This window comes from Lucilia cuprina, chromosome 2 (genome assembly GCF_022045245.1).
Source record: "Lucilia cuprina isolate Lc7/37 chromosome 2, ASM2204524v1, whole genome shotgun sequence".
Lineage (NCBI taxonomy): Eukaryota > Metazoa > Arthropoda > Insecta > Diptera > Calliphoridae > Lucilia > Lucilia cuprina.
In genome coordinates this window covers 69,565,818-69,587,592 of record NC_060950.1, presented here as the reverse complement: position 1 = coordinate 69,587,592, position 21,775 = coordinate 69,565,818, and the positions used below count along the sequence as shown (strand labels likewise).

General features: G+C 29.9%; 3 protein-coding genes across 5 annotated transcripts in view; 2 read left to right on the top strand and 1 right to left on the bottom strand.

Moving 5' to 3' along the window:
• Positions 1 to 4,600: 4,600 nt before the first annotated feature.
• The window catches only part of LOC111679651 (probable serine/threonine-protein kinase MARK-A), a 40,078-nt gene continuing 22,903 nt past the window's right edge, over positions 4,601 to 21,775 (top strand). Inside the window, exons 1-2 of one of the 2 annotated variants that reach the window (XM_046956375.1) lie at positions 4,601 to 4,954; positions 20,720 to 20,839. The gene's annotated coding sequence lies outside the window, so the exon portion shown is untranslated. Of the gene's footprint in view, positions 4,955 to 18,768; positions 18,903 to 20,719; positions 20,840 to 21,775 lie in introns of those variants that run through there. The other variant, XM_046956376.1, reaches the window with a different exon arrangement.
• On the top strand, positions 7,851 to 8,496 carry LOC111679654 (vitelline membrane protein Vm26Aa-like). Its single transcript, XM_023441243.2, has one exon. The coding sequence runs from the start codon at positions 7,910 to 7,912 to the stop codon at positions 8,357 to 8,359; it is 450 nt and encodes a 149-aa protein (XP_023297011.1). The 5' UTR covers positions 7,851 to 7,909; the 3' UTR covers positions 8,360 to 8,496.
• Positions 13,128 to 18,891, bottom strand: LOC111679649 (formin-J). Of its 2 annotated transcripts, XM_046956374.1 has the most exons (5): positions 18,602 to 18,891; positions 18,404 to 18,540; positions 16,401 to 18,342; positions 14,321 to 14,521; positions 13,128 to 13,619 (listed from the first exon to the last, which is right to left on the bottom strand). In XM_046956374.1, the coding sequence occupies exons 2-5, from the start codon at positions 18,529 to 18,531 to the stop codon at positions 13,533 to 13,535; spliced, it is 2,358 nt and encodes a 785-aa protein (XP_046812330.1). In that variant the 5' UTR covers positions 18,532 to 18,540; positions 18,602 to 18,891; the 3' UTR covers positions 13,128 to 13,532. The 2 variants fall into 2 exon arrangements, with proteins under 2 accessions (XP_046812330.1, XP_023297004.1); XM_023441236.2 differs by lacking the exons at positions 16,401 to 18,342; positions 18,404 to 18,540; positions 18,602 to 18,891 and adding an exon at positions 14,988 to 15,289.

Below are 21,775 nucleotides of genomic sequence, written 5' to 3'. Positions count from 1 at the left end.
AAAAAATATATCATAAAAATAATTTTTTGCTAAACAAAAAACAAAACTTTGGAATAATTTTCATACAAAACAAATAAAAAATAAATATAAAAACAGAAAATTTCAAAGATATTCTCTTAAAAAAAAACAACAGTTTAATTTTACAACAACAAAATATTTGTTTTACGCTTTTTTTTACAAAAAAATACAAAAAAATATATATATATTTAAAATGCATATACACAGAAAATGACCAAAAACAAATTTCAACAAAACCCAGCAACAAATCATACAGTTTTTTTCCAACTAGCTCCTCTCATACTTACTTACTCCTCCAACAGATGTGTCGTTGTCGTCTAAAAAGTATAAATATTAAAAAAAATAAACAAATATTTTTTTAATACTTGGATATATATTTATATTAAAAAAAAAATGTGCAGTCCAAAACTAATCAATCAACATACATACATAATAAAAAAACAAAACTATTATTAAAAGAAAAGTATTCATTTTTATAAAACATTTGAATAAATTTTACAGTATGTATAAATAATGTCATTAAAAAGCGAGAAATATCTATTTTAAAACAAAATTTTTAATAATTCAATGGAATGTTGCGGTTTTTTAATAGTTTTTTTTTTTCTTTTAATTTTTATAAATGCCGATAACACAGTTCAACACAGTATAATTTAGAAATTAAAGTATGTACTTTCTCGTCCGTTTCCACGACAATTGGATCTCCGCTCCGGAACGAACCGATTCTCAATCGGCCAAAGATTGTCGTTAACTCAGCAACAGCTCTATTCATTCATTATTGCTTACCCAGCAGTTCGACAAAGAGTCAATGCATACGAATAATTTCCACTAATAGTTAACCATCTGGATGATCGTAATTCGTATGTTTTGGGTCGTTCGTCACGAATGTACCCTTTGTAATCGAGAATAAAGACAGTCGTCACTTTAGTGTCCTCTATGTAAGCGGGAGCGGAGACAGTCGTCTCTTTACTGTCCTCAAGTAACATAGAGATTATACTCTTAAAAGTATTTTTTTGTTGTATTTCCGAAAGTAGTTATTTTACCCATCTTTTGGAGAAATTCTCTTTGTAAACGAGAATGAAGACAGTCGTCACTTTAGTGTCCCCTTTGTAAGCGAGAGCGGAGGCAATCGTCTCTTTATAGTCTCTCTTTGAAGGGTGTATAGTGATGATTGACTTCCTCGTAGGGCAAGCCCATGTTAAAATGGTTGGTCACCTGGGTAGTCAGGTGCCTAGGGCCCATCACAAGTGGTAGGTTAAATGGTCAGTTCGGGACTATCCCGTCGAACTGCTGGGTAATTAAAAAAGGTTTGTTAGAGTTTAACCTATATTTCTAAATCCCTTAAGGAGTCATTAATAAACAATTTAAAAGGTGCGGAAGCGGTTTAACAACTACTATAGGGATGTATTTTTTTATTAAAGGAGTAAGTCCTAGTTTGTTTTTCATTTCTTTGGAGTAGTTTTTTTCTTTCTTTTAATATTTACAATGCATTTATTTATTAGTTTCTTTACAAGAAACTAATGTAGTATTTAAAAGTCAAATTTATAAATGTCATTTAAATGTCACAAAAACTAAATGTGTTGTTTGTTTATGCAGTGTTGTTGGTTTTAATACCCCACAGCTAAATTGTATATGGTTTGTATAAGCTGTGGGGGGGGGGGGGGGGGGGGGGGGGGTTGTGTTATAGAAACGATAAATTTTCTTTTCCAAATATTTTCTTTTAATTTTGGCATATAATAATTCTTTAAAAGAAAAACACAAAATTTTGGCTAAAAACATAAAAACTATGTCAATTTATTAATAAAATATATTAAACAAGCGTAAAATAGTGAAATTTCTTAAAATAAATATCAAAACATTTGTGTATTTTTTGTCAATGAGCTAATTTGTTTTTTTTTAACAACAAAAAATTTTTTTACGCTAATAACAAGAAAATATTTTGATATTTTAATACACAATTTTTTTTTCAAAGATAAAATATAATACTGATTTCCGTTAAAAAACAAAAAAGAATTTTTTGAAAAATTTGTCATTTTTTTAAAATGCATATCGATGACTTAGCAACATAATAGCATATTTTCTGCTTAATTGTTGATAATTTTATTTAAAATTTAAATTCGTTCGAAAGAGGTATTAGTTATTAATGAAATTAAAATGAAAAAAATATTTGAAAAAATTTGAATTTAATCTCAAAATTGGTACATCATATAAGATTTTCAAGCTATATATGCCTGAAGTTTGAAGTATCCAGCTTTTTCGCCATATTTGAGATGCTAAAACAGCTCCGCCGGAAAATTTTATCTATTGTATTATCTCTCTTATATTTTCATCCGTATTCTTCATTTGGCAACTTTAGTATTCAGAATTTCGATTCGAAGCTTATAAAAACGTAATTTCGTAATAATTACGTAATTACACAAATCGTTAAAATATAGCGGAACTGCTTCTTTTTCTAACGATTCCATTCTTAGTTGGAATACCAAGTTTCGCTCTTCTTTATATTTCAAAATCAACATTCCTTAAGATTTGAATAAAGAAATCATCACGCAAATAGGTTTGCATTAAATAAACTAAAGTTTAGTTCTAAAGGAGTTAATAACTCATATTAATAAAGTTAAAAACTCCATTCTCTACTTCCGTAATTTCAAGAATTTTCAATAAATTTACGAAAAATGCATTTCCTTACTTCACACTCTTAATTATTTTCCTCATTTCCAACAAATGTCACTAAAAATTTGACAGCTACGGAAATGAAGCATTAAAATTAAAAGCTTAAACAAAAACCCAGCTTATAACTAATTTGTTTATATATTTTATTTAACATAATTAATACAACTCGTGCATACAAATTACCGTACATGTGTTTGTGTTCTATTCTATAACATGCTTTCATAACAGTTTTTGTTTGTTTAAATTAAAATTTATACAAGAAATGCAATTTATATTTGACAACTCAACCAAAAGTGTCAACGAAAAACTTTTTGAGGTCAACGATCTTCATATTTCATTGGTATAACATTGAAAAAAATAACAGCAAGCAAAAAAATATACAAAAACAAGTAGGAAAGTATAGTCGGGCATGGCCGACCATATAATAATATCCTACACCATGAGTATATTTTTAAAATTTTTACTTTTTATAAAGAAACCTTTATGTTGAATATTATTCCAAAAATATTTAAGCAATTTATTGATAAAAAAAACTAAAATTTCTAAATGAGGCTTTATATAGGTCAAATATGGGCCGATCCTCGGTAAATTTGGGAAAAGGATATATTTTTAAATAACAGTTAGTTTTGTTGAGTTTCATTGCGATACAAATGGTTACAAGTCAATTTTAGACGTTTAAGACATTTTTTGAAGGTGGGGGTTTGTATGGGGGCTAGGGTCAAATAAGGGCCAATCCTTACGAAAATCTGCAGTGTCATTTATACTTATATAAAACTAATTTGTACCAAATTTTAGAGAGATAATAGAATATTTGACGTAATTATGGCATAAAAAGTTCAAATCGGGAGGTACGGTTGTATGGGGCTAGGTGAAATAATGGACCGATTTCAACCATTTTCAATAGGCTTCGTCCCTGTGCCAAAAAAACATGCTTGGTCCAAATTTCATCAAATTATCTTGAAAATTGCGTCCTGTACATTGCGCACAAGGTTTACATGGACAGCCAGCCGGACAGACGGACGGACATGTCTTAATCGACTCAAAAAATGATTCTGAATCGATCGGTATACTTTAAGGCGGGTATTGGACCAATATTTTTGTATGTTACAAACATCAGCACAAACGTATAATACCCTCCCCACTATAGTGGTGTAGCGTATAATTAGGTCTTTAGTTGTTATTATATCAGAGTAAGCATTTTTGGAAGTACATACATAAATATATTTAAAATGAATGTATATATGTTTATCAGAGTTTTACTATGTATTTCGCTGCGAAAGGACTAGCAATAATGGATTACCTTTATCTCTAATTCTTACATTAATATTTCTCTTATTAAAAATTCCTGCAAATTGCGCGTGTGAACTAAGTCCCAAATCGTACGCACTAGGGTTTTATTCAACAATTCGGTTTCAGTAAATTTTCTTTGCTATTGTTTTCTGGGCCACAAAGCCTTCAAGTGAACTCGCTAACTAGCGAACAACCTAAACTTTTTCTGTGTACAATGAAGTTGTTGCCTAGTCCGTAAAAAAGTTTTGCTTTAGACTTTGCTAGTGGTAGAACATTCCATGTTCTTTCATTATACCTATGTATATATTTTACCTTAACTGTTAGTCCTATATTCATAAACGGTTAATGAAATTATTGATAAATTATTATTGGAATTTGATAGGGAAAAACTGTGTCATAAACCACATATAAGTCATTGATTGTAGTGACAAAACATTTCTTAATAATTTTCCGTTACTATTTCGATCAGTGATGGTACCACTTAGAAAAATTATCAAACCAAGCTCTATATAGTGACGACAATATAGTCACAAAGTTATCGATATATTTACTTTGACAGAATAGTTATGGTAAAGAAAAATCAAAGCAAATAAAAAAGTGGGAAAATTAAAAGTGAATTTGTGTATGAAAAATTTATAAATATTAATTTAAAAAGAAAGTGTTTGTAATTTGCAATAGTGTTTTTGTATTCTTCTTCTAGTAATCCATTAAGAATCTCTGCAATTGCAAAAGAATTATGGAAACGTGTAAAAAGCAAAAAAGTTATAAGAAACTGTTCTTTCTGCCGTATTGTCTCATTGTTTTCTTTTTCATAAAACCAAAGTGTTAGTGAACAACCAGTGATATCCTGATTGAAGTATGTAAATCAGGAAAAACAGACACTTCAATCTATAATGCTACTGTTTCAAGAAGTGACGCACTCTATGCAGAACTTTAGTATTGAGAAAATGTTTAGTTTAAGCTGATACAACAACAACAGGTAATAAATTTTTATTTATATTCTCTTAGCATCGTATCCTACAATAACTTCTTAGTGTCACCGAGTTGAATTGGCCATTTGCCATATTAGGTATTTTCCCGTATTCACACATTATTACAGGTTTAAATCAAAAATAAATAGATAAGATTTTAGTAATCATTTTTTTTGTAAAATCTGATGAGTTTTCTAACACCCGTATTAGTAAAGCAACTGACAAAGACTGTAAGGCTTCGCCACAAAAATAATCCTTAAGTAATACCTAGAGCTGATACTCCCTGTCGCAAGAATTACTTGTTAAATAGGCAACTTAAATAAGCATCTGCATTTGTGCTGCAGCAACTTCCTCACATATATCACTGCCGGCACATTTTTGTTGCTCGTACCGAGATATATTTCACTTCTAGGAAATAACTAACAATAACCATAAATATCAATAGATTGGAAACAGGTAGGTATTTAAACAAACATAATACTATAAGTCTTAAAAATGGGATATATATTCAAATCCTGCTTCTACTTATTTGGCGTTAAATACGAAAAATTTTAAACTAAAGGAAAATTATAATTTTTTCATGATACACTTCTTTTGATAATATAATTAAGATTTCGAAACAATTCCCAAAAGTCTCATACATATTTCGAAACACAATACAGAATAAAAGGGCTTGATAAAAGTTGCTGATATGATAACAATTCTAACGATACCAAATATATTCCTTTTAAAACATTTACAACTACAATATTTTCTGTTGATTTCATTTGCTGTTTTACCCAAAAAAAAAATAATAATGACCAATTTGAGATTTTTTTCATTAAAATATTACTGATTACATACTTTTTTATTTACATTTTGTTGATTGCTTCTTATTTTCGATACACTAAGGAAGTGTGGTATTTTTTTTTAATTTTATTCATAATTTCCGTTTAGGTTAAATACACAAAAGAAATAAACTTATGGCTATAGATAAATCTTCGATATGCGTCAGTCCAACAAATTCTATGTTGTTTTCTTTTTGTATATACTAACTAAGTACATTTGCATTAATATTTTAACTACTCAATGGTTAATTGATAAAAGTGTCACGTATTGTTTTAAGAAAAAAGAAAAAAAAACACTATTGTGTACAATAATAAAGTCGGTTTGTCTGTTTGTTTGACATTCGTTCTCTAGTTAATTATTATGAATGTTCTAGCCTATGTATATTTATAGAGTTATTGTTCTGTGAAGTCAACCAACTGACGCCGAGGATCATAAAAAAAACATAATAATGGAACAGAAAGTAAAATTAAATATAGAATAAATTGTAAAATTAGGAATTGAAAATTATGTTACTGAAAATGGGCGTAAATCAATAATAATTTATTATTGTGTTTTTTTTTAACGGTAATTATTATCAAAAATAATAATAATTTATGATTTTAAATAGCATATCATTAGGCGGCTTAAATAAATGTTTGTATAAATTAGACTATAGCCTGGACTATAGATTATTCTATAGACTATACTATACACTAGACTATATACTAGTCTACAGACAATAGATTATACTATAAACTAGACTATAGATTGCATTATAGACTAGACTACTAAACAGACTAAAGACTAGGCTATAAACTAGACTAAAAACTAGACTATAGGATAGACTATTGAGGCTTGAATATAAATTAGACTATACTACAGACCTTACTATAGACTAGACAAAAAATAGACTAGACTATAGACTAAACTATAAACTAGACTATAGACTAGACTATAGACTAAACTATAGACTAAACTATAGACTATACTATAGACTAGACTATAGACTAAACTATAGACTAAACTATAGACTAGACTATAGACTAGATTATAGACTAGACTGTAGACTATACAATAGAGTAGACTATAGAATAGACTACAGACTAGACTATAGAGTAGACTGAAGACTAGACTACAGACTAGACTATAGACTAGACTATAGACTAGACTATAGACTAGACTATAGAATATACTATAGACTAGACTATAGAGTAGACTATAGACTAGACTACAGACTAGACTATAGACTAGACTATAGACTATAGACTAGACTATAGACTAGACTATAGACTTGACTATAGACTAGACTATATACTAGAATATAGACTAGACTATAGACTAGACTATAGACTAGACTATAGACTAGACTATAGACTAGACTATAGACTAGACTATAGACTAGACTATAGACTAGACTATAGACTAGACTATAGACTAGACTATAGACTAGACTATAGACTAGACTATAGACTAGACTATAGACCAGACTATAGACTAGACTATAGACTAGACTATAGACTAGACTATAGACTAGACTATAGACTAGACTATAGACTAGACTATAGACTAGACTATAGACTAGACTATAGACTAGACTATAGACTAGACTATAGACTGGATTATGGACTAAACTTTAGACATGACTATAGACTACTATATCCATAAGTAATGTTTACATTTTGGTCAAATTAAGATTATGGCCTTCAAAAACCACTTCATCTAATTTTGTTTGTTACACTAATTTTCTAATTTTTTAACTGACCTAGTTAACTCTCTTTAAGTTGATTTGATTTAAGCTTTCGTACAAATCATATCGCTTTATTCATATTTAAACCTCAAAGTTATATTTTGTATTCCATGAAATTTTAATAAAGTTATTTTATATATATTATGTTGACCCATTTTATGTTACGTTCTTTTGCAATCAGTGTTTTTCTAGTTTAAAACAACTCAGCAGTTTTTCGTTTTATATTCGTATGTATATTGTCAAGTCAAGTTTTTGTTGATTTTGCAAAGAATTTTAAATGCAAATATACTTGCGCTTTTTATATTGTAATAAATTTACTAAATATGCTATAAATACTAAGAATTTAGTTCGAATTGAATACAGTTGAAAATTTCAAACACTCTTGTAATAACTGACATACCACAACAAAATGAAATCATTTGTTTGCTTCATCTACATTATTGTGGCTATTTCATTGGCCACCGCCTCAACAGTTGGTTCCTCTTCCTCCAGCAGCAGTTCCCTAAGCAGCAGCAGCGATACCAAACAGGATGTTGAAAGTGATTTGAAACCCCAACTCACTTCACAGTTAAGCAACGACTACAATCGTTTTAGAAAGTCGGCTGGTTATGGTGGCTCTGCTGGTGGTTATGGTGCAGCTAGTATTCCAGCTCCTCCCTGCCCCAAGAATTACTTGTTCAGTTGTCAACCTAATTTAGCTCCTGTACCCTGTGCCGCTCCAGCTCCCGCTTACGGTTCTGCCGGTGGTTATTCGGCTCCAGTACCAACTTATATCGCTCCTCTAGGCAATAACTATGGTCTACCTCAAGGTTATAATGGTTTCGTACCCCAAACATTTAATCAATTCTATCAATATTAAATTGTTTTATTATTTTCGACCACATTAAATGGATACAATGATGTACACGCGCCATAATTAATGAAATTTTGTAAGAACAATAACAAAAAGTAATAATTTAATTTTAAATAAATTCAATTGTTTGTTGTAAAAACATATGTTTTTTGTTGTTAATAATTAATAAGTAGTTAGTGGTTTGTTGAGTTTTTTGGAAGTTAAGAATAATAGCTGGAAATAGTTGTTAAAAAAGAAGAAAAATTTACTTTGACACAAAATAATGAGTGTTAAATTATTTATGAATAATATTAAAAAGTGTGGAGTGTATTTATTCATTAAGGCAGACCAGCAAAAACATAAAGCGTTAAAATTTCTAAAAGTTTCATTGAAATGCAAATTTTTTTACATAAATTCAAACAACAGACTAGATTATAGTCCAGACTATAGGTCGTACTTTAGACTATAGTCTATATATTCCATACTTTAGAAAATAGTCCAAAATACAAACTACATTACTGACTATAGTTTAGATTATAGTCCTTAGTACAGAATATAGTCCAGACTATAGACTAGACTAAAGTCCAGATTACATACAATACTGTAGTCCAGATTATAATCTAGACAATTGACCAGAATATAGAGTAAACTTTAGACTTTATTCTAGACTATCGACTAGACTCTAGACCAGACTATGAACTAGACTATAGTCCATACTATAGACGGGGCAATTGACTAGACAATAGTCCAGACTATAGACTGGGCAATAGTCCAGACTATAGACTGAGCAATAGTCCAGACTATTGACTGAGCAATAGTCCAGACTATTGACTGAGCAATAGTCCAGACTATTGACTGAGCAATAGTCCAGACTATAGACTGGACAATAGTTCAGACTATAGACTGGGCAATAGTCCAGACTATAGACTGGGCAATATTCCAGACTATAGACTGGGCAATATTCCAGACTATCGACTGGGCAATATTCCAGACTATAAACTGGGCAATAATCTTGACTATAGACTGGGCAATAGTCTAGACTATCGACTGGGCAATAGTCCAGACTATAGACTGGGCAATAGTCCAGACTATAGACAAGACTATATTGCAGACTATGGTCCAGAATATATATTATACTATAGTCGAGACTATAGACATGATAGGACTATAGTAAGTACTATACACTAAACTATAATCAAAACTATAGCCAAAACAAACGGATATCTAGATTAAAGACTTCCGCTATAGCCTGGACAATAGTCCAGAATATATGCTATTATCAAAAACATTGGCAATAGTCGAAATTATAGTAAAGACTACAGTTAAGTATATAAACTTAACTATAGTCAAGACAATAGACTGAAGTTTAGACTGTTAAATGAACTGTTGTCAATACCATTCTTTAACTATGAAACAATTTCGAACAGCAGGTATATTATTTTTTAACATTTTAATCAGTTCAAATTCAATTTTAGGCCAAATTATTTTTTCTTTTTATTAAAAAAAATATATATATTTAATCTAATTTTTTTTTTAAATTTTTATCAAAAAATTTGGAAATAAATTGATTAACCAAAAATATTATTGGTAAAAAAACCTATATTATATTCAATTTACAATTTTTTTTATCAAATGTGAATTTTTGGTAATTTTGTAAATGCTGACTTAATGATTTTGCCCGGTTCTATATAACGAATAGATCTAATTTTAGCTCACACAATATAAATTCATTCATTAGAACGTTAAAATGTTTAACAATAAATTAGTTTTACAAATTATTTGTTTTTTAATCATTTTAAAAACCGTAAAATGTTCTTTTAAAATTTGTGCAAATAATCATCTATTGGAGTTACGCAATCATGAAATAGTGCAAATAGCAACAAAACCCATCATTTATTATCATCAGCCCTGTCCCTATGTTACGAGAAAAAGACGTAACCCTTACGAAACAGGATGTCAGCAGGAAACTGCTAGACCTTCAAATAATTGTTTGCTGGCTTACTGCAAAATTAGATTAGAAATAAATCCCTGTTATCAGTATCCTGATCAAAGGGATGGATATAATATACGTTAAAGTTGATTGTAATGATACAAGATAAGTTACATTAAGTTTGCATTTAAAAACAATTTAAAACTGCTTTTATTTAAAAAATATTTGTAATACTCTGTTTAATAAAAAAATAAATTGTGTTAATTATACATTTTAAACTTTATAAACAAATTGCATTATTTTTTATTATTTAAAAGTCAAGTTTTATATCTTGTAGAACAGTGGAAACTGCTTAATAATTTGTTTGTTTCAGTTGCTTTCAAACTGTAAATAGTTTATGAAATTTTTATCCAATGAGTTTTAAACTGTTCATAACCAACAGTGTGCTCAAACTCAACAAATGCAGATAAATATGAAGAAATTATGTCTAAAGAAAATAAAAGACGTTTGTAAAGTTTTTGAAACAAATTACAATAAAAACTATAGCGCAGACTAAATTTTAGACTATAATATAGACAATAGACTATATAACGTATTCCTGATAATAGTCCAGTACAGTCTACAGTCTTGAATATAAACCAATATGTAGTCAAATCTATAGTCTTGACCATTGTCTAGATTATAGTCTGAACTATAGCCTCATCTACAGTATTGACTGTGGTCTAGTTTATAGTCTGGTCTATATTCCGGTCTATAGTCAGAACTATATTAAGGTATGTAGTCTAGCCTATATATCTATAATCTAGTGGACTACTATCAAGTTTTTAGTCTGAACCTTTTTTTAGTCTACTATAATCTGGACTATATTCTAGTCTATATAGTATAATCTATAGCCTGGACTATAGTCGAGTCTAAATTTTGTGCTATAGTCTAGTCTAAGTCTGGACAATATTCAAGACTATACTATAGATTAGATCATAGCATAGACTATAAATTAGACTATAGACTAAACTATACACTAGACTATAGACTTGATTATAGACTAGACTATAGATTAGACTATACTATAGACTATACTATAGACTAGACTATACTATAGAATAGACTATTCTATAGAATAGACTATACTATAGACTTGACTATACTATAGACTTGACTATACTATAGACTAGACTATAGACTAGACTATAGACTAGACTATAGACTATACTATAGAATAGACTATACTATAGAATAGACTAGACTATAGACTAGACTATACTATAGACTAGACTTTACTATAGACTAGACTATAGACTAGACTATAGACTAGACTATAGACTAGACTATGGACTAGACTATACTATAGACTAGACTATAGACTATACTATAGACTAGACTATAGACTAGACTATAGACTAGACTATAGACTAGAATATAGACTAGACTATAGACTAGACTATAGACTAGACTATAGACTAGACTATAGACTAGACTATAGACTAGACTATAGACTAGACTATAGACTAGACTATAGACTAGACTATAGACTAGACTATAGACTATAGACTAGGTTAGGTATGTAGACAAGACTATGGTGTGGAATTATTTGTCGATGTCAAAAAGTGCAAAGGTACTGAATTTTCCATGCCTGACCGTTATGACTTCTCTTAATAAACAAACAAACTTTTATTTAAAGTTTTTGAAATTTTATTTATGATTTAAGGCAAATAGTTAAATTTATTGAAAAAAATATAGTTTTTTTTATATAAAAGAATGCTAGAATTTATTTTCACAAAAACAAACAAAAAATAAACCATTTATTTTTAACAGTTTAAATACGCATAATGTAATGTAAGTGTGTCTGTCAGTGGTATGAGAATTGGCCTACAGCAAAGGATCCAGTTATTTTTTGATTTAATTAAAAACAAAAACATAAAAACTAATAAAGTTTAATATAATTTGTCTGCTATAGTTCCTCTGGATCCATAAACTGGTATGGGGAGTAAAATTTTGTATAAACAAACTAAAGTAAAAATGTAAAATTTATTTGTTTTTGTTTTCGTTTTTTTATATAATTATATTTTAATTTAATTAAATTTTGATCTAATTATATATAGTTGATTGAGAGCTTTTAAAAAGTGTATAAAATTCGTTTAGTTTTTTTTGGTTTTTTCTTTATAATTGTTTAAGTATTATTATCTTTTGTTTTTTTTTAGTTTGTCTAGTAGTTATTATTTTATTATTAAAAAATATTTACTTTGTTTTATAATATTAAAGCATTTCCCAAATTTGAAATGCTAAATATAAACAATAGTTTATTAAATAATAATAAACATTTACTAATTTATAGTTTTAATATTTAGTAAATGTTTATTTTTATGAAATAAATTAAATGTCTATTAACAAAAAATAAAAGAAAATTCCAAAATGTTTGTGTTTTTTTTGGTTTATAGAAGTTTTTGTTTTGAAATTAAAAATAATTAAATAAATTAAATAAAATTAAAAAAAATAAAATAAATATGTAGTTATATATACAATATACATAGAGTACATATTATTAAAAGTTAAATATTTGTTCTAATATATTGTAAAATTGTATTTTATTTTGCACAAAATTTTTTTTATTATTTTGTTTTGCATTTTTTTTACAATTCTGCAGTAAGAGTACATTTTCTTTATTTGTTTTTATTTTTGAATTATAATAAAATATTTTATACAATTTCACTGCAAATGCTAAAAAAGAATTAAAGTTTATTATTTTTTTTACTATAAAGATGTAAATATATTATTTATGTAAAAAAACACATTTGTTTTTAACTACAACAAATGGTTTTTTAAAAAAAAATTTTCAATTTTGTTTAAATTCGACACAAGTTGTTTTTGTTATTTTTTTAAATTAATTTTTAAATGTATGTATGTGGTAGTTATACAAAATATTAAGTAATATCGACAATGGGATGTTATGTAGACTCCTGTTACCGAAAAAGATGAAAAAAAAAGAAAAATGTCTTCATGTAAACACATGCACTTCATGTTACCTCCTGTTGCAGCAGGTGTTGCTAATTGTCGTGCCACGACAAGTCCAAGTACAAATGGAGTTTAAACTATTACAAAATAATTTAATAAGTATATATTACCTAAATTGAAAACAAATGTAAAATGTAATTTATAAATAGATAAAAATAAAATAAAATATTTATATGTATGATGTTTATATGCTGCGTTTGTCTCATGTAGTTGTAGTTGTTGTTGTTGCTGCTGCTGTTGTAGTGGGTGAAAAAATTTACGCTATGTCAGCATTTTGAAAAATAATATGGCCAATATAATGTTTGCAAAAAGCACCAAGAGCACCAACTGTTGTCGTGAGAACCAATCCTGCAAGAAGGGGAAAAAAACAAAATTTTAAACATTTTTCTAGCAAAATATCAGTTTTTGTTAAAATTTTCTTTTTTTTTTATAATTTCTAATTTTTGAAATTTTAAAAATTTTGGTGAAATTGTGCGAATTATGAATTTTCAACATGATTTAAATTTTTTTGCTAAAATGTATAATTTTTAGTAAAATTGGTGAAATTTTGATTTTTTTTTAGTGAAATATTTGATTTTTAGTTAAAAATTAGACATTTGATGAAATGTTTAAATTTAAATGAGAATTTTGAATTTTAGTGAAATTTAGACGATATTTTGAGTCCTTGGTGAAATTTTAGTTTTATTATTAATGAGCATTTCGGATTTGTGTAAAATGTAGGATTTTTACTGAAATTTTTATTTTTTTAGTGAAACTTTAGATTTTTTTTTATAAAATCTTGGAAATTAAAATTTTGGTGAAATTATAGATTTGGAATATTTAATTGTATTTTTTAATTGTAAATACAATTTTTTTGGGAAATTTTATTTTTAGTGAAATTTTAGATTTTTAGCTAAATATAAATTTCTTTTGAGAAATTTTTAATAAAATTTAAAATTTATTTCAGTGCAAAATTTGAATTTTTATTAAAAATGTAGATTTTTTTTTAGAAAATTTGAATTTTTAATACAAAGGTATGTGGTGAAATTTGTTCGATCTTTTAAACTTACTTTAACTTGTGGACTGACGAGATATAATAATGGATTCGCTTTGAGCTTTTCATTCATTTCAATTTGTCGTCGTACCGCTTCACGTCTAGCTGAGCCCAAAGCGGATACCTCCTCGCGGCTCATAGCCTCTGTGGCACGTGGCAGTTCTTGGAAATCGGGCAAAGATTTCTTACGCTGTAGCGTAACATTTATAGGAACGCTCTGTAAATAAGAGGTGGAAATAAAATAAATAAAATAGAAGAGAATAATCACTTATTTAATCTAGATTTTATTGAGATACAATACTATAGCCGAAAGCTAAGAACTTTGAATACATTAAACGGTATTTGCCTCAGTTAAAAGATTTGGTTCCGTTTGGTTTTATTTACGTTCAGTTCTAGTTCAGTTCTAGTTCAGTTCTAGTTCTAGTTCAGTTCTAGTTCAGTTCTAGTTCAGTTCTAGTTCAGTTCTAGTTCAGTTCTAGTTCAGTTCTAGTTCAGTTCTAGTTCAGTTCTAGTTCAGTTCTAGTTCAGTTCTAGTTCAGTTCTAGTTCAGTTCTAGTTCAGTTCTAGTTCAGTTCTAGTTCAGTTCTAGTTCAGTTCTAGTTCAGTTCTATTTCAGTTCTAGTTTAGTTCTAGTTCTAGTTCAGTTCTAGATTTCTAAATATATTTAGAAAAATGAAAACAACCTCTACTGGTGGCTCTACAATCCAACTCTCCGAAGCTCGTCGTGCCAATAGAGCGGGTGAAAACATTAAATCTTCTTCATCTTCATCTGGATACCACTCCATTTTTATTATTCAAATATAAACTGCAGTCGACTTTATTACTTTATAAGTGCTTTGTGTTGTTTTTATTGCAAAATAATTATTTTATTAATATAATTGCATAACTTTCACTCAAGGAACTTTGCGTTTTTTTTTCAAAACAATTAAAATATTTTTGCTTTAGTTTTATTTTTTTTAGATATAATCCAAGAAAAACGTTTAATTTCTTTTGGTATTATTTTAATTTTAATTTTATTAATTATATTCGTTATAATTTTCTTTGTTTGAAATTTTAAAAGAGCAAACAATTATTTCCAAGTATTTATTTATAATATAAATGTATAAAACGCTCAAGTGTTTTGTTTTAAAAACAAATTATTTAAATTCTTTCAGTTGTCTATACGTAGGATATATGTATAAGTATTAAAAAAAGCAAATTTTTAAAAATAGGTTCCGAACAATGTTTTTTTTTTCGATATATTTCTTATTGTTGTTATTTATTTGGGAAAACGAAAAAAAAAACACACACACACTAAAATAAACAGTACAACTCAACACATTGCTAACGCCGATGACGATTATGACGTTGAGGGGACAGACTGAGGGACAGACAGTCGTACGTTCAAATGCGACGACGTGTTAAGGTTGATGATTTCAAATTTTTCTTTTCGTTTTTTCTTTAGACCACTTATTAGTATATTTTAGCTAAACGTTTATACACTTTAACGTTTCCAAACACAAAGGAAAATAAAGATTTTTCTTATTGACTGCTGCTGCGTATGTGTGTGAGTGTGTTAAGGGGGAAAATTTAGAATTTAAACCGATCGTTTGGCGTTGTGCTTAAGAAAGCGCGAGTGTTTACAAACTGAAAATTTGTGGTCGATGCGACTATGTCAGAATTCTAGGTGACAATTGCTAATGGTGCAAAATCCTTAATTTTGGAGAGTGGTCGTTGTTGTGACACTTTATTTCGAAAGAGTTTTCAAATTTCGAATTTGTAGCTATCATGCTCTTTGGTTTATTCGAGAATGAGAGAGAGAGAATGAGTGCGCTCATGAGAGTATGTAGTTTTCGAAATTTCAAATGCTACAAACACTTGTGAACAGGTTCATTTCTTTGGTGTAGTAGCATCATTCATTAGACAGACATTTAAGGCTATTTTTAGCCTACCTTGTTATCGCTCTTTTCTAGCTCTCCCGTTTAAAATTTTCTTTGGCTCTTAAATTTTCCATAGGCGAGCATATCAAAAATGCTACATACATACGTAATAATGCGTTTTATATGTATGTATTTTATGACTAAAACCCTTGACAATATTAATCCGAGTAAACTTACCTTTAACTTTTTATTGCCTCCACCTCCGCCGGCAGCAGCCATTGGTGACGCTGGCTTAACGGGCATATACAGACTTTCTGTGCGTTTGGGCTGCAAGGGTGAGGGCACAATATCCTGACCCAGAGTACGCTGACGCAGGAGTATATCTTCAAAGGGTTGATTGGGTTTCGAAAACATGGCGTCCGTTGTTGTGGTGCCCGAAGGAGAATTTGTGCTTAAGCTGGGCGTTGCCGCACGCGACATACGACCCGATCCCGTAGGAACTGAACCATTGCCGGTTGTGGGCGTGTTACCAGCCGATGGGGCTGGTGTCGATCCTCTAAATACTGATCCAGCTCGAGGCCTCTGTTCGGGTAGGCCGCTATCATTGGCCTGCGCTGTGCCTGCACTGCTGGCTCCACGATCGACTGAAGTTTGACGTGAGCCGTAGCCACCACTCAGACGACTGGCTGCTCTGGTGTAGCGATCAATGGATGTATCTCTACTGGGTGGTCGTTTATAATGATCGAAATGATCGATAGAGGATTGTTGTCCTACTTGACCCATCATGGGTGGTTTATTGGAACGATTCATGCTATCCATTTGTTCAGCTTGTTGCAGCAGCTGTTGTTGCTGCTGTTGGTATTGGATTTGAGAGGGTCGACGAACTTGATTACTGCCATACATGGGAGAGTCTAAATTTGATGGCTGATATTGCTGTTGTTGCTGCTGCTGAAGAATCTGTTGCTGTTGCAACTGTTTTTGTTGTTGTTGCTGCTGCAATTGCTGTTGTTGTTGTCGTTGTTGCAACAATTGTTGTTGCTGTCTTTGCTGCATCAGGTGTTGCTGATATGCTTGTTGTTGTTGCTGCTGCTGCAATTGTTGCTGCTGTTGCTGTTGCAGCTGTTGCTGTTGCAGCTGTTGCATTTGTTGTTGCTGCTGCTGTTGTTGCTGCAAGTTAATTTGCTGCTGCTGTTGTTGCGGCATATTGTTGGCCGTGTGGGCAGCTTCCGCATTTTTAAACATGTTATTATCCTTTTGCAATTGAGAAATTTGCGGACTACCACTAGCACTTAGATTACTGTGAGCATAGTTTGACCCTGGCGGTTGCTGTGGCTGGTATTGATATGCGGGATTCATTTGTGGATTATTTTGCTGTTGTTGCTGCTGCTGCTGTTGATGGTACATCTGATTGATGGTATTTATGGCACTCATTTGTGGTTGATTCACCAGGGATGACAAATCGGTTTGTGGAGAAACTGGCAACTGTTGGGAATACATCGAACTGGGTACCGGAAACTCCGATTCCCTTTGAGGCTGTGAGCCATCACGGTTCTTTTGGAAACCCGTAGGCCTTTGGGCCACCGCTGTGCTAGCATACGATTCTGCAGCGGCATTACTGCTGCTGAATTGAGCCGCTGGTCCCTTGTGTCGTTCGCGAAACCGTAATTTTTCAAAGCGTTCCAGAACAGAAGGCTTAAAATCAGGCGCAAACTCACGAGCCATTTGCACAGCCAACTCGCAGTCGATGCGTGCCTGATCGGCAGCAATATCAGCACTTTGTGCTTTGGTATTGGCGGTGCCGGTACGCGATATGGCAATATCTGAACGTTGCATTGCCATTTTAAGAGCACGCTGAGCCGATGTCACCGAAGCCGAAATACGTTCTCTAAACTTGCGAGAACGGGCAATAAACAAATGCTTTTTCTTTTGACTGGTAATTAAAATGTTGTTCTTATATTTGCCCTCTTCAAAGGAACCATCTTTGAAAGTGGTCACACCATAGCCGTGCTTCTTATTGTTATACCATTCGCCTTCGTATTTAAGGCCATCACTGCGCTCGGCCACACCAAAGCCACAACGTTTATCTTTCTTCCATTCACCCATATAGGTTTCCACCACACTGGGATCGAGTTGTTCATCTTCCATGGTAAAGCTGGCATTAGACTCTGTATGCATAGATCTGGAAAGGAATTATACACAATTTATATAAAAGTTTTTAATTAATGATAATAAATCCTCACTTTGCGGTTAAATTGGATAGCTCGGAACCTGTACTCAGCCAAGAGGCCGTAGACATTGTAGAACGTATACTACCCGAGGCTAAAGTTCCTCTCTTCTCCAGATCTCCAGTACTGCGCTGTTTTCTCATTTTTAAACCCTTTAATTTAATGAATTTAAATATGATTTATTTGCATTTTAATTATTTAAATTTCTCTTACCGATAAGAATCCCTTTTTCGTTTTTTCCGACAGACTGTTACGTCTTACCGGTAACTTATCCGATCTGGCGGTCAGTACAAATCCACCTCTTACCTCTTCGGTTCGACTGGCATTTTTTGCCGCATTTGCAGCATTTTCATTGCTACGCAGTGATGATAATGAAGCGTGTACATCTTTACGTTTATGATGAGAGGCCAAGCCAAATGGCGCCGAAGTGCGTATACCATAACCATGACGTTTGCCCTCTTGCCACTGGCCCTGATATTTACCTATGAAAGAGAATGACGCATAGAATAGAAAGGTAATAAAATAAATTAACTTTAGTGCATAATTAAAACTAAAATGAAACAATTACAATAAAAATATTTCGATTCTAATGCACCCTACATTATTGTTTTAATAAATGATTACAGACTTGTTCATGTGTGTTACATCTTCTCTTAGATTTTCTGTGTATAACTCATTTTCAATTCGTTATATGCTTAAGAAGAGTTTATTCTATATTTGTTTTCCTCTTTTCCCCAACTACTCAACATAAAATATCTGTCGTGTAAACAGAAAGTAACTGACATTTATTTTTATTAGTGTAAGTACATTTCTGCATATCCGTTTCATACAAAACCTTAAAGGAATTGCATTCTATAGTCCAAGATATCTACAAACGTGTATGTACACAATTACATTCAGTAAAACACAAAAAAGTAGTACATTTAATGTGTCCTTGAATAGAAAAGAGCAACATTGTGTATGTTTTTTGCAAAAATATTTGCATTAAATGACAATAAACGTTACTGAGTCTTGTTGTTTTTCCTCACCCCTTTTAGGAAGAAAGGGGGCTGGTTTAAATAACTATAATTGAAAATAACAATTAAGCATTGCTGTCCCCTAGGTGCAGAGCTATTAAAAGATGGAGCTTTTAAAAATCTTTTAAATTTTTAATTTTTTAATTTAAAACAGATTTTGGAATTTATGCTCAAAAATTCTAATGTTTTGAGGAAATCTTCAGAGTTTGCTTAGAGCCTTGTGTTTTTTTTGGAAAAAATGTTATTTTTGTGAAAAAAAATCTAAAAAGCTTTTTATTAGAGATTTTTAATTACAAAAAAAAGCATTTTAGTGAAAAAGGAAATTATTGTTTAAAAAATACAAAACTTTTCTGACGATAAAAAGTAAAACAGCTTTTTTTCTTTAATTAAAAAGTTTTTCTTTTAAAAATTTAAGTTTTTTTTATAGAAAAAAAGTTTTTATTAAAAACATGTAAAAAGAAGTTTCTTTTTAGAAAAAAAGCTCTTACTAAAAAAGGTTTTTTAAACTTCGGTAGAAAAGTAGAAAGCTTTTTTTGACCAACATAAGTAAGAAAGTTTTTTGTTTAACAAATAGAAAATTAAAAAGACTTTTTAGTGAAAAGGCATTTTACTTTATCAAAAAGAAAATAAAATGTTTTTTAGTGAATACTAATTGAAGAGTTTTTAAGTAAAGAAGCTTTTTTTTAAATGCTTTTTGTTATATTTTTTAACTAGCTATATTTCTTAAAAAGCTTTAACAAGCTTTTTTGGCATTCAAAGATTTTGGTGAACAAAAGTCTAAAATGGGTATGAAAGCTTTTTGATTAAAGTGAACTTAAACTTGTGGAGAACATGTAAGAAAGTTTTTTTGAGAAAAGAAATAAAAAAGCTCTTTTGAGATAAAAAATTAAGAAAGCTTTTTTGACGAAAAAGAAATAAGAAAGTTTTTTTTACAAAAAATGTAAATGAGTTAATTTTTAAAAAGTTTGAGTTTAGTAAATAAAGCTAATAAGATTTTCTTTTAGTAAAAAGCTTTTTAAACTTTTTGTGAAAAAGTATATAGCTTTGTCTTGGGAAAAAAGTAAGACGGCTTTTATGAAGAAAAGTAAGAAGCCTTTTTTGAAGTAAAAAAAAATTTTGTCTAAATAAAAGCTTTTTAGACAAAAAAAGTTATTTTTGGTCAAAAAAGTTCGCTTCATTTGTGGACATTTTAAAAAGTTTTTTAATTTTTTTTAATAAAAAAAGATTAGCATTATTTACTCAAAAATCATATTTTCCCTTTTGTAGAAAAAATAAGTCTTACTAAATAATATTCCACTTTCTATATTACTTTCAGTTTTATAAAAACCACTAGAAAACTTAATGAAACTGTACCCACTAGTCCTAAATGGAATGGAATAAGACTTAAAAAATAAAGGACATAACACCATGTTATTCAACAACAATAACAATACAGGTATGTTTATTTATAAAATGTTTATCCTGTAATGAGTTAACGATTCTACCCAAGAAAACTATAACTAAACTGCATTAAGTAGAACTAAATCCACAGTACGTATGAGAATTTCAAATAAATAATAAATATTACGTATACGCATCGAAAGTAAAATGTTTGGAGTAGATAGATAAAAGAAATAATCAAAATCTATTGAACTTGTATTTGTATTTTCCTATTGCTGTTGTTGTTGTTGTTGTTGTGCAGTAACACAAAAAAAGTAAAGTAAACACGATATCACAATTAAAAAATTCAACATGAATTAGTGAGTGGCAGCCAAAAAAATATGACGTCAGTTTGTACAATTCACATTTTTGGTATGTATTTTTTTTCAAATAAATATCTATAATATAAATAATATATTTTTTTCTTTAAAATTTAAAAACTATAGATGAAAATGAACCAAATAACAAATAATAAATATATACACACGCATACAACAGATATGACTATATATTTATAAGAAATACATACAAATTGTACATGCTCTTTTAAACCCCCACTACAAACAACAATGTCGTTTTGATGTTTTGAATGGGAGCCAAGAAAGAAAACCAACAACAACAGCAGCGAAGAAAAAAAATGATCTCATGCACACACAATAAACATAAATATTCGTACATACAGCAATAACAACAAAACAAAAAAGTATGTTTAAAATTTTACTAACATATGTATTTGTACATACAATACAGTAAACACACTCATGCACATTAGGAAGCGTTATGTTAACAGCTTCAAAATTTGGTCGATTAGTTCAGTTCTAGTTTCTAGTTCAGTTTAAGTTCTATTCTAGTTCTAGTTCAGTTCTAGTTTAGTTCTAGTTCAGTTCTAGTTCAGTTCTAGTTCAGTTCTAGTTCAGTTCTAGTTCAGTTCTAGTTCAGTTCTAGTTCAGTT